Below are 17,125 nucleotides of genomic sequence, written 5' to 3'. Positions count from 1 at the left end.
GAAATAATGACTGGGAAACCTATGCATCTGATGAACCAGCACTTCTTTATTTTTTTTTCTTAATAATTATTTTTTATTTTAATAACTTTATTTTATTTTCTTACTTTATTTTATTTTATTTTATTTTATCCTCTTTCTTTTTTTCTTTCTATTTTTTCTCCCTTTTATTCTGAGCTGTGTGGATGAAAGGCTCTTGGTGCTCCAGCCAGGCATCAGGGCTGTGCCTCTGAGGTGGGACAGCCAACTTCAGGACACTGGTCCACAAGAGACCTCCCAGCTCCACATAATACCAAACGGAGAAAATCTCCCAGAGATCTCCATCTCAACATTAAGACCCAGCTTCACTCAATGACCAGCAAGCTACAGTGCTGGACACCCTATGCCAAACAACTAGCAAGACAGGAACACAGCCCCATCCATTAGCAGAGAGGCTGCCTAAAATCATAATAAGGCCACAGACACCACAAAACACACCACCAGACGTGGATGTGCCCACCAGAAAGAAAAGATCCAGCCTCATCCACCAGAACACAGGCACTAGTTCCCTCCACCAGGAGGCCTACACAACCCACTGAACCAACCTTAGCCACTGGGGACAGATACCAAAAACAACAGGAACTATGAACCTGCAGCCTGTGAAAAGGAGACCCCAAACACAGTAAGATAAGCAAAATAAGAAGACAGAAAAACACACAGCAGATGAAAGAGCAAGGTAAAAACACACCAGACCTAATAAATGAAGAGGAAATAGGCAGTCTACCTGAAAAAGAATTCAGAATAATGATAGTAAAGATGATCCAAAATCTTGGAAATAGAATAGACAAAATGCAAGAAACATTTAACAAGGACCTAGAAGAACTAAAGAAGAACCAAGCAACGATGAAAAACACAATAAATGAAATTAAAAATACTCTAGAAGGGATCAATAGCAGAATAACTGAGGCAGAAGAACAGATAAGTGACCTGGAAGATAAAATAGTGGAAATAACTACTGCAGAGCAGAATAAAGAAAAAAGAATGAAAAGAACTGAGGACAGTCTCAGAGACCTCTGGGACAACATTGAACGCACCAACATTCGAATTATAGGGGTCCCAGAAGAAGAAGAGAAAAAGAAAGGGACTGAGAAAATATTTGAAGAGATTATAGTTGAAAACTTCCCTAATATGGGAAAGGAAATAGTTAATCAAGTCCTGGAAGCACAGAGAGTCACATACAGGATAAATCCAAGGAGAAACGTGCCAAGACACATATTAATCAAACTATCAAAAATTAAATATAAAGAAAACATATTAAAAGCAGCAAGGGGAAAACAACAAATAACACACAAGGGAAACCCCATAAGGTTAACAGCTGATCTTTCAGCAGAAACTCTGCAAGCCAGAAGGGAGTGGCAGGATATACTTAAAGTGATGAAGGAGAAAAACCTACAACCAAGATTACTCTACCCAGTAAAGATCTCATTCAGATTTGATGGAGAAATTAAAACCTTTACAGACAAGCAAAAGCTGAGAGAGTTCAGCACCACCAAACCAGCTTTACAACAAATGCTAAAGGAACTTCTCTGGGCCAGAAACACAAGAGAAGGGAAACACCTACAATAACAAACCCAAAACATTTAAGAAAATGGGAATAGGAACATACATATAGATAATTACCTTAAATGTAAATGGATTAAATGCGCTCACCAAAAGACACAGACTGGCTGAAAGGATACAAAAACAAGACCTGTATATATGCTGTCTGCAAGAGACCCACTTCAGACCTAGGGACACATACAGACTGAAGGTGAGGGGATGGAAAAAGATATTCCATGCAAATGGAAATCAAAAGAAAGCTGGAGTAGCAATTCTCATATCAGACAAAATAGACTTTAAAATAAAGACTATTACAAGAGACAAAGAAGGACACTATATAATGATCAAGAGAGTAGATCTTAAAAGTTCTCACCACAAGAAAAAAATTTGCAACGATGTGACATGATGGATGTTAAGTAAATTTATTGTGATAATCATTTTGCAATATATACACACATCAGATCATTCATTTGTACACATAAAACAAATACAGTGTTATATGTCAATTGTATTTCAATACAACTGGAAAATATTATTCTGGGAAATTATGCCAAAAGGAAGAGAGAAAAAAGAAATGAGGAAGACAAGGGTTTTACCATGAAGAAGACAATAACAAATATTAGCGCTTTTGATTGGTTTAGCTGTATAAACTAAGACAGGCAACTGAGAAGGAGCAGAGAAAGTGTGGTTGTGTCACCCTGTGCTAACCCTCACCATTCAGACCATACCAGGTCTGCTTGGGTGGTGTGTGCAGGATTATATAACAATAAAACATGGAAAGAAGGGTCACCTAACTTTCTCACTGGTAGGGAAAAACCACTGCTTTCATTTCTGCTAAACTTTTTCCTAGCTCTGCAGTTCTCAAATTGTTGATCTCATGACTCCTTTATCTTCTTAAAATGTATTGAGGATCTCAAAGAGCTTTTGTGTATGTGGGTTATATCTACAACATTTTCAATATTAATTAAAGTGGGAGGATGTTAAAAACTCATTTATTAATTCAATTATGCATAACAACTCCTAACCCATTACAGGTGAATATAAATAATACATTTTTACCAAAAGTAGTTATGTTTTCCAAAATTAAAAAAAAAACCATAGTGTGAAGGGTCACATTAAAAAAATATATAATAGTTTTATTGGGATAAAATTTACATATCGTGCAATCCATCCAATTCAAGCACACAGTTCAGTGTTTTTTAGTATATTCACAGAATTGCAGATATGTCACCACAATCTGAGAACACTTTCATCACCCCCAAGTGAAACTCTGTACCCACTGAGAGTAATGCCCCATTTTCTCACAAACCTCTCAGGTCCTGACAACCACTGATGTACTGTCTGTCCTTATGGATTTCTCCATTTGCACTGACCTTCATGTGAAGTCTGTTAGTCAGTCCTTCCCAACATTTAGGATGTCTGACAACTCAGTGGTGGTGGTGGTGGGGTCTTTCTGAGCCTCTCACCTGAGGGAACCTACAATTGCTCACTGCCTGGAAGTGGGCAGTTTCTTCTCCCTGGCCCAGAACCGGGTTCACTAGCCTAAAAATAAGGAAAAGGGCAGTGACATTTACATTTTCTGTGAAGGTTATTTGAAGAAGTGGATGAAAAGTGCCCACCTTGTGAGTGTTCAACAGAAATGTTTATGATTATCATTGTTACTAATCTCGCTCTACTGCACCTCATTAATAAAGACAATTGAAAGGCTGGGAGTTAACATGTCTATTGAGTACAATCCAGCTTACCTCATTTTTATGCAAAGACCATTTATACCCAGGATAGAAATGTAGCGAATGGAATCTTTCCAACAGATACCAAGATGGAGAACATCCTTCAAAGAATCCCAGCCTTGGTGGCCAGTGGTATATACGAAATGTTTGGGAGCTTCCCTGGTGGCTCAGTGGTTGAGAATCTGCCTGCCAATGTAGGGGACACGGGTTCGAGCCCTGGTCTGGGAAGATCCCACATGCGGCGGAGCAGCTAGGCCTGTAAGCCACAATTACTGAGCCTGCGCATCTGGAGCCTGTGCTCTGCAACAAGAGAGGCCGCGACAGTGAGAGGCCCATGCACCGTGATGAAAAGTGGCACCCGCTTGCCACAACTAGAGAAAGCCCTCGCACAGAAACGAAGACCCAACACAGCCATAAATAGATAAATAAATGAATGAATGAATGAATGAATGAATGAATGTTTGGGCATCACGTTGAATGGGGGAAAGAGAGGCATGGAGAATTCTTTGGGGTTGAGGAAGGTTCTCACTTGCTTTGTGTCTTGAAATTCTAAGAGAATCTCCCTGTGATGCAGCCCAGTGTGGGAGTCATCCCTGAAAGTGACAGACACTTAAACACCAAATAGAGCTTCTGAATTCTGTGAGGGAAATGGGTTGAAATTTGTGAACAGTGCTAAATATGAGGAGAAAAACAGAATTTTATTTCTGAGCTTAATGGCATTACCTCAGTCAGAACCTGTGTTGAACTTAGCTAAGCTTGAGGAAACAAGAATTATCAAGATATACTTGGAAAGGGGCCAATGGGATTATGGTTTGGTTCCCAAAGCCCCTGGAAAGTGGCTGGGGCTAATTGCCATCTGGGAATCCTCTGTGGGAAGAACCTAGAAGAAAATACCTCCTGGTAGCAGCTGCCATGATGAGGACAGGGTTATTTGCAACTGACCCATGTTTACTTTTTCCCTGGCTCCAAGTTCCCAAAAGCCCACAGCGCCACCCTCAGTGGCTCTTAGACTTGGAAATGTCCAAATTCCCAGGGCTGGGTGCCTCACTCCCCACTCACATTCTCAGATTTAGTGTTTTTAAGCCAATTTGCTGAGCTGAGCCCATCTTTCTGGGAAGTAAGGAGCTCAAAGATAACATTGTCTTCCCTTAGTTACTCCCTGTAAATTTCTAGACTCCATCCAGAGAAAAAATTTTAATCTCAAGCCTGCCAAATAGGGAAGAAAACAAACATATTTTACACTGTGTGGGTCATTCACAGGGTCACTTAATGTATACTCAGCTGAATACTCCTCAACCCCCACCCTTACTTCTCATTGTGATTATTACCTGACCACCATCAGAGAAGCCATGACTTAAGCCTGGAGGACCAACACATCCCCAGTTGCATTTCTCTTGCTCCTTGAATCAGTTCATGATCTGCTATGTTACCCACATAACACTTAAATGGCAACTTGACACAAGGACCTTTTTTTTAAATCTTTTTATTGGAGTATAATTGCTTTACAATCGTGTGTTAGTTTCTGCTTTATAACAAAGTGAATCAGCTATACATATACATATATCCCCATATCTCCTCCTTAGGACTTCTTTATATTGGGGCTTTGGGGGGAAAGAAACCACTGTCTTTAGAAAGTTTTTAAAATTCTGGGACATTTTGATTATTTTGATCTGGCTGAAGATCCCCCCAAAATAATGCTTTTGGTATTATTATTCTCATTCAGGAAGAGATTAAACCCTTCCTGTCTCACACCCAGAGCTACAACTGTCCATACTAGTAAAACTCGATCAATGTTTGTGGAGTGAATCAGAAATGATTCCTTGACTCTCTTGCCACCCCCCCCCCTCCCCATTCTTTCTCTTTCTTGAATGGATATCTGATTCAGTCAACTCATCTGAAGAAAGACAAAGATCCAATCAGGATTAACCTGATGGACAGTCTAGAATCTAATTAGGTATAACTTTCTGATTGGAAGATAGTAGTTGAAAAGGGGGATGATGTGATTAGAAAGATCTACAAAAGCCTCAGGTACCAAAGAAGAGATGCAGAATTTTCTTGCTCTGGTGTCACTGCCTGGGTTCTCCAACAGAACTGAGGTCTGAATACCCTGCCAATCACATCAGAGCTGGTAAGTTAACAATCTCAGTTAAGGACACCCAGATCTCATCTATGGTAATCTGGTCTTGAATGATGGCATGCAGCTAGGGATGGCAGGGAGATTTTCCTTTTTCTTCCTTTTCAAAGAATGGATTAAAGGTTTTTGTTTTGCCTTTAAGTGTAGCTTTGCCTTAATACCAAACATTTTGATCTGCACTTTGATGTATATCATTTTTAAATATCTTAACCAACAAGATTTACTTTTGAATGAGAAACATCTATCTATTTGGAATTTTATTTCTTGACATTTAAAATATTTAGTTTGTGCACAAATGACACTCATTTTAAGGGTATCTCCTTAATCTTTCCCAGCCAGGTTAACTGTGGGAACTGAAGATGGAGGCTGTGTTGGTCCACATAACACTCCTATTCCCATAGTCTTAGGACATTAAGTGATGATCTGAGAGTTTGCCCCAAAAAAAGATTGGGGTCAGCTTTCAGGCTCATGGTACCCACCTCCCAGCAAGACATAATTAAGCAAAGAAATGGATGGAAATGGATAGGCTAGTGGTTGATATTTCCATCTCCATGGTACTTGTGAGACATTTCTTATGGTGCCAGAAGGGGCAGAGCTATGGCTTTGTGCCAACAGAGCCCAGAGTGGAATTTGGATAAACGGAGGCTCTTCCACTGCTGCTGGAGCAGTGACCTTGGCCCTGAATTGGTTCCTCTGAAGGGTAAGGAGACACATGAAGCTCTACTCATGCTTGGCTTGAGAAGGATGACTTATTCCCTGCAAATATTCACAGGATTCCTTTTGGAGCAGAGTCAGCATGGGTGTCTGGAACCCACTCAGACTCTTGGACCTAGCAGCAATGGACCTGCTGAGGGATGAGGCCTCAGCCATCTCCACTTTGGAGTATCTGCCCACCGAGCTCTTCCCACCACTGTTCATTTTGGCTTTCTACGGGAGACACAGTGAGACCCTGAAGGCCATGGTGCAAGCCTGGCCCTTTGTCCGCCTGCCTCTGGGGGGTCTGATGCAGATGCCTCACCGGGGGACCTTACAAGCAGTGTTGGATGGGCTTGATGTCCTGCTTGCCCAGAAGGATCGCCCCAGGTGAGTCTGATCCAGGTATCCTGGTAGAGTCCTAGACATCCTTGAGAGGCAGCTGGTGTCATAAGAGTGGGTGGCCAGCTGATGGACTAGAGGCTTCTGATGATGCCAAACGAAGAGGCTCAGAGGCCTTGGCCATTGCTGAGTTCACTTTGGGAAATGCCTTCCAGAAATGTAGGAGTACCTAAGATGAAAGGGCACCTGAAGGAACGTGCCCCCACATCTTTCTAGTGATGCTTAAGGTACTAGAAGTGGAGAACCAGGAAGGATGGAAGGGGAAACAAGATGGAGGAAGGTGAGGCAGAGAGGGAAGAAGAGGGCAAGGCAGCAGGTGATGTCAGGAATGTGAAGGAAAAGCACACGTGGGAAGTCTGAGTGTTGCCTAAATTCTGAGACTGTGGTTTCATTATGTGTGGCTCTTAAACCATCGCTGCCAATCTTCTGTTTCCCCACAGGAGGTGCAAGCTGCAGGTTCTGGATTTAAGGAATACTGGACAGTATTTCTGGAGGCTGTGGTCTGGATCCAATGTCCATGTGTCCTCAAGCTCATCGATGGCACCAGTGGCTGAGGACAGTTCAAGAGCAAAGCAGCCGTCAGCTCCGCTGGAGGTGCACATAGAACTTCGCCTCAAGGAAAGTAGCCTGGACGAATTCCTCATCGACCTTATCAGGTGGGTGGAGCAGAGAAAAGGTTCCATACACCTGTGCTGTAAGAAGCTGAAGATCATTACAACGTCCATGGAAAACATTAAGGAAGTCCTGAGTAGGGTGCAGCTGGACTGTATCCAAGAAGTGCAAGTTAATAGCACCTGGCATCTGTCTACCCTGGCCATGTTTGCTCCTCTCCTGGGCCAGATGAGTAATGTGCAGAGACTCTTTCTCTCCCATGTCTACTTGTCTGCCTTTGAGGAGCAGGAACAGCAGCACATTGTCCAATTTACCTCTCAGTTCCTCAGACTTCACCACCTCCGGGATCTCTATATGGAATCTCCCTCCTTTCTTGAAGGTTGCCTGGACCAAATGCTCAGGTAAGTGTGGCCACACTGGCTGAGTAACAATAAACACAACAATAGAATGTGAATGCATTGTCTCCTTTGCTGCTCTATCTTGAAGTGTGGTATAACATAACCACACAAATCAAGGTAGAGGGCTAAACGGACAGAGAGGCTCTGGAAAAGGACACCATGCTAAAAAGGTCCAGATTAGACCATTCAGATCTATCAATGGAGGTTTTGTGATTTCTGCCTTAGGAAGAGATATCTATCTTTAATCAGATGACCTAGTAAAATATGTAAGCTGACCTGAACATTTCTAAAGAGAAGCTCTGTGCTCACCTGTTTAGTGACCACAGTGAGCCTGTCTCAAATTCATTTCAGCAAAAGTTGTGTTGTGCTCCAGATAAGGTAATTAACATATGGGAAATGCATGATTCTGGAGAGGATGGTTAAGGAGCTGGAGCCAAAAGGATTAAAAAAAGGGGTAGGTGATTTGCAGGTGATGCAGGGGTATAAGTGAGCCCCTGTAGACTGGAAAACCACAGTTGATGATTTGGGAACTTGTCCAGGTTGGTTTTCTATGCTTATCACCCAGGACTCTCACTTGGCCTGAGATACAGGTGCTGGGGGCCCAAGCATGGACTGAAGGAACCTGAGTTGAAAACACTTTTTTTCGTGTCCCCCAATATTAAACCACAGTTTCATGTCTCCCAATATTAAAATTCAGTGGTGCCACTTGATTGAAACTCTGTGTAAGACTCTCCGCTGAGCATGTTTTAGTCCATGCCATAATCTTCATTCATCCTCATAAGGAAGTAGAGTAAATTTTTTTCTGCTTGACAGATGAGGAAAGAGAGCTTTCAAGATTCTGTGAACTTGACCCAGTCACACAAGGAAGATGAAAGGACTCAGGCTAAAATGAGATTGGGTATCCTGGGTATTGACCTTTATCTGATGGTCAGAACAACCTTGACCTTGGGCTTTTCTCTCACCTGGAGTTCACCTGCCACTCCAGTTTTCAAGACCTAATTCCTTGGTTTCTCTCCAGCTGCCTGAAGACCCCCTTGGACAACCTCTCAATAACCAACTGCCTGCTTACAGAATCAGACTTGACACATCTGTCCCAGTGCCCGAACATCAGTCAGCTAAAAGCCCTGGATCTGAGTGGTGTCACTCTGACCAACTTTAGTCCTGAGCTCCTCCAAGTTCTGCTGGAGAAAGTTGCAGCCACTCTCCAGGAACTGGACTTAGATCTGTGTGGGATCATGGACTCCCAACTTGAGGCCATCCTGCCTGCCCTGAGCCACTGCTCCCAGCTCAGGACCTTCAGCATGTGTGGGAACCTCCTCTCCATGGCCATCATGGAGAAGCTGCTGCAACATACCTCCGGGCTGCTCAGTTTAAGTCAAGAGCTGTACCCTGCCCCTCGGGAGAGTTACAGCTCTCAGGGAGATTTCCACCCAGAGAGACTTGTCCAGATTAAGGCTGAGCTGTTGAAGATCCTTAGAGACTTAGGACGTCCCAGAACAATCTGGATTAGCTCCAGCCCCTGTCCTCACTGTGGAGAAAACACATTCTATCATCCCGAGCCTGTTGTATACAGCTATAATACCCCTGCCTAGTTGGTATTCTGCCTAGTTCTCTATCAAAAACTTTCTTCTGAGAACTTGGACTCTGAAATCTAGGCAAAGGTGCCTCCTGAAGGGAAAACTGACCCATGGTTTCCAACATCTGATCAATGTGAATGGGGAAAGGAAAGGTGATCCAGCAAGGGTGCAGGATTGCAGGGGGAAATATTGACTCAGGTAGTTGATGGGACATTCAGGAATATGTGTTTATAGAGTCTGAAATATTGATCTAAATTTCTGGAAGGAAGTTCAGGCTTGAGATGCACATGTTGGAGTTATCCCTGGGTGGATGGCTGTAAATAAATGGTCAGAAATAAAGAGACTCCCAGTGTAAACCGACTGCTGCCCCCCATGATGTATTATTCTGTTTTTGCAGTTTATACCTCAGTAATCTTCAGTTACTGGTAAAAAAAAAAAAAAAAAAAAAATCCAACCAAAAAAAGGCACTGAGTTGTCTATAATCTGAAACCTTACCATTCCCGCAAATTCTTTAGTCTATCTGGGGCATCTCTTACCACATTGCTTATTTCTGTGGCTGTTCAGTGGGTTAATACACACAAGGGGAACATACTCAGTCGCCAATGAGCCAATAGCATGAAGAGCTCTTGGCAGGGTCTTCACTGCTGACTCAGGCTACGATCCTGGACATAAGTAGTCCTCATTGTTCTCCTGGTGGGCCCTTTAGTCTCAGTTTCCGGTCTTTGTATGTGCTGGGAAAAAGCTTCACTACACAAGGCAATGCCCATGGTTCTGGAAGGTGTTATCTATACAACTAAGCTGAGCCTCTGGTCCTCACCAACCCATGCCTGTCATTGGTGGGTAGTGGTCCTTCTTGAATTAACCTAGTTGTGGCCAGTATAGACATCCAAATTCCTTTTGGCAAAATTTTAAAACCATGTAGGCATGTAACATGTTTTTAGTATTTTTATAGTGTGTTAAAAATTATACCATTTGGGGGGACTAGTTCATGTCAATTAGAGATTGACTTTATTCCCTTAATACCTCCTGATTCTCCCCGTTATGGAAAACGGGCATAGAATGTTTTGACATCAGCATATCAGGATATATAACAAATACCTGTTATGTACCTCATACAACTCATAGTCTGCTGTCCCCATCAACAGTTTCACGTCCTCGGATTCAACCAACTTCAGATGGTTTAGTGCTATATTTACTATTGAAAAATATCTTCATGTAAGTGGACCCAAGCAGTTCAAACCCATGTTTCCAGTGTCAGCTGTATATATAGTTATATATTAGAGGGGAGTTATTATGGGAAGGGGCTTACATGGTTCCAGAGGCTGAGAAGTCCCACAGTCTGCTGTCTGTAAACTAGAGAACCAGCAAAGCTGATGGTATAACTCAGACCAAAGTTTAAGGCTGAAAAACAGTGGAACTGACAGTGTTATTCCAAGTCTGAGGCTGAAGGCCTGAGAACGAGAGGTCCCCTGGTGTAAGTTCAGAGTATGAAGGCTCTAGAGCCACAAGCTTCAATGTTCATGGGCAAGAATAGAGAGAAGGTGAGAATTGGATTTTTTGTTCCATTCAGGCCCCCAAAGGATAGGATTATGCCCACTACATTGGTGAAGGCAGATCTCTTCCTTCAGTCTATGGATTAAAATGCTAATCTCTTCCAGAAACACCCTCCCAGACACACCCAGAATTATTGTTTTACCAGATATCTGGGCATTCCTTCTCCAAGGTGACTCAAAATTAACCATCACAGTCACCCTAAACAAAAGGCACCCAAATGAAGACTCCTCGTTACAAAATCAAAGACTGGTGTTATTGGCTCGGGGGAGGAATAGGATATAAGGGTGGGAGGACTTTAGGCAAGGGCCTCATTTTCCCCGTAACATGAAGATAATGGCGCACACTCAAGTTACAGGATTTCAGCACGAATCGATAGACAATGTTAGTTGGTGGCCTGGCACAGGACCTGACATGCAGTAAGAGCTCAGCAATAGGGTCTTTCCCTTGTTTTTCCCTCCTGGTGGACACCCCCACTATCTTCATCCTCTAGTTTACCCTCTATTCCTGACAACGTCAAGGAGAGCAGAATCCAGGGTGTGAAGTGGGACTCAGCTTATACCTGTGGCACCAAAGAATCCTGATTCACCCAGGGTGCTTTAGCAGCCAGTGCAGGGAGGGGGACAGAGAAGAGATTGGATTCATCTCTAGTGATTATTAGGTAGACATTCTGAGCCTCAGAACTTGTAGACACCTACTGGTAGACCAGACCAGAGGATATAAATTAGTTTTGCAAGCAGAATTATATAATTCAGTATTTTTAAAAAATCTTGAAACGGCTATGTGGCTTTTTGGGGGGGGCTCTGAAGAGCTCGGGTTCTTTATGTCCTCCATGCAGAAAGAATTCAGTGAGAGGCAAAGTGATAGATAAGAAGTGATTTATTAGGATAGGATGATTGTGAGGCTTACAAGCGGGTGGGCAACAGGGTGCTGCCCTGGAGAACTTAGTGGGTTACAGTTTTATAATCAAAGGAAAAGTGGGGAGGAAGAAAAGACAACCTTCTTCTGCATTCTTGAGTAGACGTCATGCCTCCATCATCAGCTCCTCCTCCAGGTTGGACAGGGGAGTTTTCTTGTCCCTACATGGTCAAGCCTGGACTGTTATGGCACTATGGAAAAATTATTTTAGGTCTCAGTACAATGAGGGTCTTTCACTTTGCAATGCCACCTTTCCATATATTATTGTTTTTCATGTGGGCAGAGAGCATGTCCTAGGGGTCATTAACTTACTGAGCTCACTGGGCAGGATGTGGGTCTCATGCCACCATTTTTTTATTGTTTGGGGGCATGTCTCATGTTTCTGTTGCATGGTTTTGTTGCTAAGCACGCCTGCTTGGCTTTGTGGTCAAGCAAACCTGTTTTTGTAAGTGATCATTAACTTACAGGGGTCCCCCATATATTTTTTTTACTTAGTCCCCTAGTGGGATTAACTATTTAATTACCTACGTTGTCCCTTTACTCTGTCCCTATCAATCTTATATTATGTAAATGCTAGTTGAGTAAATAATTGCACTGTGATTTCTATAAATAATAAAGGTATAAATGTTCTTTAAAAATTATAAAGTATCCTTCATCAAAGATAAGGTGACCATATCTGCGTGGGTTTATCTCTGGGCTTTCTATCCTGTTCCACTGATCTATATTTCTGTTTTTGTGATAGTACCATACTGTCTTGATTACGGTAGCTTTGTAGTATAGTCTGAAGTCAGGGAACCTGATACCTCCAGCTTCCTTTTTCTTTCTCAAGATTGCTTTGGCTATTCGGGGTCTTTTGTGTTTCCATACAAATTGTGAAATATTTTGCTCTAGTTCTGTGAAAAATGCCAGTGGTAGTTTGATAGGGATTGCATTGAATCTGTAGATTGATTTGGGTAGTAGAGTCATTTTCACAATGTTGATTCTTCCAATCCAAGAACATGGTATATCTCTCCATCTATGTGTATCATCTTTAATTTCTTTCAACAGTGTCTTATAATTTTCTGCACACAGGTCTTTGTCTCCTTAGGTAGGATTATTCCTAGGTATTTTTTTCTTTTTGTTGCAATGGTAAATGGGAGTGTTTTCTTAATTTCACTTTCAGATTTTTCATCATTAGTGTATAGGCATGCAAGAGATTTCTGTGCATTAATTTTGTATCCTGCTACTTTATCAGATTCATTGATTAGCTCTAGTAGTTTTCTGGTGGCATCTTTAGGATTCTCTATGTATAGTATCATGTCATCTGCAAACAGTGACAGCTTTACTTCTTCTTTTCTGATTTAGATTCCTTTTATTTCTTTTTCTTCTCTGATTGCTGTGGCTAAAACTTCCAAAACTATGTTGAATAATAGTGGTGAGAGTGGGCAACCTTGTCTTGTTCCTGATCTTAGTGGAAATGGTTTCAGTTTTTCACCATTGAGGACAATGTTGGCTGTGGGTTTGTCATATATGGTCTTTATTATGTTGAGGTAAGTTCCCTCTACGCCTACTTTCTGGAGGGTTTTTATTATAAATGGGTGTTGAATTTTGTTGAAAGCTTTCTCTGCATCTATTGAGATGATCATATGGGTTTTCTCCTTCAATTTGTTAATATGGTGTATCACATTGATTGATTTGCGTATAGTGAAGAATCTTTGCATTCCTGGGATAAACCCCAGTTGATCATGGTGTATGATCCTTTTAATGTGCTGTTGGAGTGTGTTTGCTAGTATTTTGTTGAGGATTTTTGCATCTATGTTCATCAGTGATATTGGTCTGTAGTTTTCTTTTTTTGTGACGTCTTTGTCTGGTTTTGGTATCAGGGTGATGTTGGCCTCGTAGAATGAGTTTGGGAGTGTTCCTCCCTCTGCTATATTTTGGAAGAATTTGAGAAGGATAGGCGTTAGTTCTTCTCTAAATGTTTGATAGAATTCACCTGTGAAGCCATCTGATCCTGGGCTTTTGTTTGTTGGAAGATTTTTAATCACAGTTTCAATTTCAGTGTTTGTGATTGGTCTGTTCACATTTTCTATTTCTTCCTGGTTCATTCTCGGAAGGTTGTGCATTTCTAAGAACTTGTCCATTTCTTCCAGGTTGTCCATTTTATTGGCATAGAGTTGCTTGTAGTAGTCTCTCATGATCCTTTGTATTTCTGCAGTGTCAGTTGTTACTTCTCCTTTTTCATTTCTAAATCTGTTGATGTGAGTCTTCTCCCTTTATTTCTTGATGAGTCTGGCTAATGGGTTATCAATTTTTTATCTTCTCAAAGAACCAGCTTTTAGTGTTATTGATCTTTGCTATTGTTTCCTTCATTTCTTTTTCATTTATTTCTGATCTGATCTTTATGGTTTCTTTCCTTCTGCTAACTTTAGGGTTTTTTTGGTTGTTGTTGTTCTTCTTTCTCTAATTGCTTTAGGTGTAAGGTTAGGTTGTTTTTTGAGTTGTTTCTTGAGGTAGGATTGTGTTGCTATAAAATTTCCTCTTAGAACTGCTTTTGCTGCATCCCATAGGTTTTGAGTCATCATCGTTTTCATTGTCATTTGTCTCTAGGTATTTTTTTATTTCCTCTTTCATTCCTTAAGTCATCTTTTGGTTATTTAGTAGTGTACTGTTTAGCCTCCATGTGTTTGTATTTTATACAGTTTTTTTCCTGTAATTGATATCTGGTCTCATAGCGTTGTGGTCGGAAAAGGTACTTGATATGATTTCAATTTTCTTAAATTCACCAAGGCTTGATTTGTGACCCAAGATATGATCTATCCTGGAGAATGTTCCATGAGCGCTTGAGAAGAAAGTGTATTCTGTTGTTTATGGATGGAATGTCCTATAAAAATCAATTAAGTCCATCTTGTTTAATGTATCATTTAAAGTTTCTGTTTCCTTATTTATTTTCATTTTGGATGATCTGTCCATTGGAGAAAGTGGGGTGTTAAAGTCCCCTTCTATGATTGTGTTACTGTCAATTTCCCCTTTTATGGCTGTTAGTATTAGCCTTATGTATTGAGGTGCTCCTATGTTGGGTGCATAAATATTTACAATTGTTATATCTTCTTCTTGGATCGATCCCTTGATCATTATGTAGTGTCCTTCTTTGTCTCTTGTAATAGTCTTTATTTTAACGTCTATTTTGTCTGATATGAGAATTGCTACTCCAGCTTTCTTTTGATTTCCCTTTGCATGGAATATCTTTTTCCATCCCCTCACTTTCAGTCTGTATGTGTCCCTAGGTCTGAAGTGGGTCTCTTGTAGACAGCATATATACAGTTCTTGTTTTTGTATCCATTCAACCAGTCTATGTCTTTTACTTGGAGCATTTTATCCATTTACATTTAAGGTAATTATCGATATGTATGTTCCTATTACCATTTTCTTAATTGTTTTGGGTTTGTTATTGTAGGTCTTTTCCTTCTCTGGTGTTTCCTGCCTAGAGAAGTTCCTTTAGCATTTGTTGTAAAGCTGGTCTCGTGGTGCTGAATCCTCTTAGCTTTTGCTTGTCTGTAAAGGTTTTAATTTCTCCATCAAATCTGAATGGGATCCTTGCTGGGTAGAGTAATCTTGGTTGTAGGATTTTTCCTCTCATCACTTTAAATATGTCCTGCCACTCCCTTCTGGCTTGCAGAGTTTCTGCTGAAAGATCAGCTGTTGACCTTATGGGGATTCCGTTGTATGTTATTTGTTGTTTTTCCCTTGCTGCTTTTAATATTTTTTCTTTGTATTTAATTTTTGATAGTTTGATTAATATGTGTCTTGATAAAGTAGGTAAGCATATACAATGGAGAAAAGACAGCCTCTTCAATAAGCGGTGCTGGGAAAACTGGACTGCTACATGTTAAAGAATGAAATTAGAACACTCCCTAACACAATACACAAAAATAAACTCAAAATGGATTAAAGACCTAAATGTAAGGCCAGACACTATCAAACTCTTAGAGAAAACATAGGCAGAACAGTCTATGACATAAATCACAGCAAGATCCTTTTTGACCCAGCTCCTAGAGAAATGGAAATAAAAACAAAAATAAACAAATGGGACCTAATGAAACTTAAAAGCTTTTACACAGCAAAGGAAACCATAAACAAGACGAAAAGACAACCCTCAGAATGGAAGAAAGTATTTGCAAATGAAGCAACTGACAAAGGATTAATCTCCAAAATTTACAAGCAGCTCATGCAGCTCAATATCAAAAAAACAACCCAATCCAAAAACAGGCAGGAGACCTAAACAGGCGTTTCTCCAAAGAAGATATACAGATTGCCAACAAACACATGAAAGAATGCTCAACATCATTAATCATTAGAGAAATGCAAATCAAAACGACAATGTGATATCATATCACACTGGTCAGAATGCCCATCATCAAAAAATCTACAAACAATAAATGCTGGAGAGGGTGTGGAGAAACGGGTACCCTCATACACTGTTGGTAGGAAAGTAAACTGATACAGCCACTATGGAGAACTGTATGGAGGTTCCTTAAAAAACTAAAAATAGAACTACCACACGACCCATCAATCCCACTGCTGGGCATATACCCTGAGCAAACCATAATTCAAAAAGAGTCATGTACCACAATGTTTACTGCAGCTCTATTTACAATAGCCTGGACATGGAAGCAACCTAAGTGTCCATCGACAGATGAATGGATGAAGAATATGTGGCACATATACACAATGGAATATTACTCAGCCATACAAAGAAACAAAATTGAGTTATTTGTAGTGAGGTGGTTGGACCTAGAGTCTGTCATACAGAGTGAAGTAAGTCCGAAAGAGAAAAACAAATACCGTATGCTAACGCATATATATGGAATCTAAAAAAAAAAAAAAAAGGTCATGAAGAGCCTAGGGGCAAGACGGGAATAAAGACACAGACCTACTAGAGAATGGACTTCAGGACAGGGGGAGGGGGAAGGATAAGCTTTGACAAAGTTAGACAGTGGTAGTGTATATATGAACATATGGACATATGGTAATATACATCACCAAATGTAAAATAGATAGCTAGTGAGAAGAAGCCGCATAGCACAGGGAGATCAGCTCGGTGCTTTGTGACCACCTAGAGGGGTGGGATAAGGAGGGTGGGAGGGTCACACAAGAGGGAGGGGATATGGGGAATATATGTATACATATAGATGATTCACTTCGTTATACAGCAGAAACTAACACATCATTGTAAAGCAATTATACTCCAATAAAAATGTTAAGAAAAAAATTATAAAGTAAATTTAATACTTTTAAAGAATGAATGTTTACTTTTAGGAAAAGTTTAACTTGATTTGGAGCCTCTAAACAAATGAGACTTTAAAACTGATTTTAAACATTAATGAACAAGAATGGTTTCTTCTTTAAAAAAATTTAGAATAATAAAATTTTAGGGCTGGAAAGTTTACAATTATATTTTTTTACAGTAGACTTTATTTCTTAGGACAGTTTTAGGTTCATCTTGAAAATGAGCAGGAAGTACAAAGAGTTCCCATTTAACTCCTACCCCACCAC

General features: G+C 40.7%; 2 protein-coding genes across 3 annotated transcripts in view; both read left to right on the top strand.

Annotated features, from left to right (window-relative positions):
• LOC309658869 (uncharacterized protein) overlaps positions 1-12,449 on the top strand; it is a 39,911-nt gene extending 27,462 nt beyond the window's left edge. Inside the window, exons 5-7 of the mRNA XM_082457960.1 lie at positions 6,212-6,522; positions 6,975-7,547; positions 8,563-12,449. Of these exons, the coding sequence (XP_082314086.1) occupies positions 6,212-6,522; positions 6,975-7,547; positions 8,563-9,136 (1,458 nt within the window). The 3' untranslated portion in view covers positions 9,137-12,449. The remainder of the gene's footprint in view (positions 1-6,211; positions 6,523-6,974; positions 7,548-8,562) is intronic.
• Positions 1,690-17,125, top strand: part of LOC309639717 (PRAME family member 8-like) — a 67,134-nt gene continuing 51,698 nt past the window's right edge. For both annotated transcript variants that reach the window (XM_082417305.1, XM_082417304.1), the window contains exon 1: positions 1,690-5,401. The gene's annotated coding sequence lies outside the window, so the exon portion shown is untranslated. The remainder of the gene's footprint in view (positions 5,402-17,125) is intronic.

The sequence above is a fragment of the Balaenoptera physalus genome (genome assembly GCF_965194825.1).
Source record: "Balaenoptera physalus genome assembly, chromosome: 1".
Lineage (NCBI taxonomy): Eukaryota > Metazoa > Chordata > Mammalia > Artiodactyla > Balaenopteridae > Balaenoptera > Balaenoptera physalus.
This window is presented reverse-complemented; position numbering and strand designations above follow the sequence as displayed.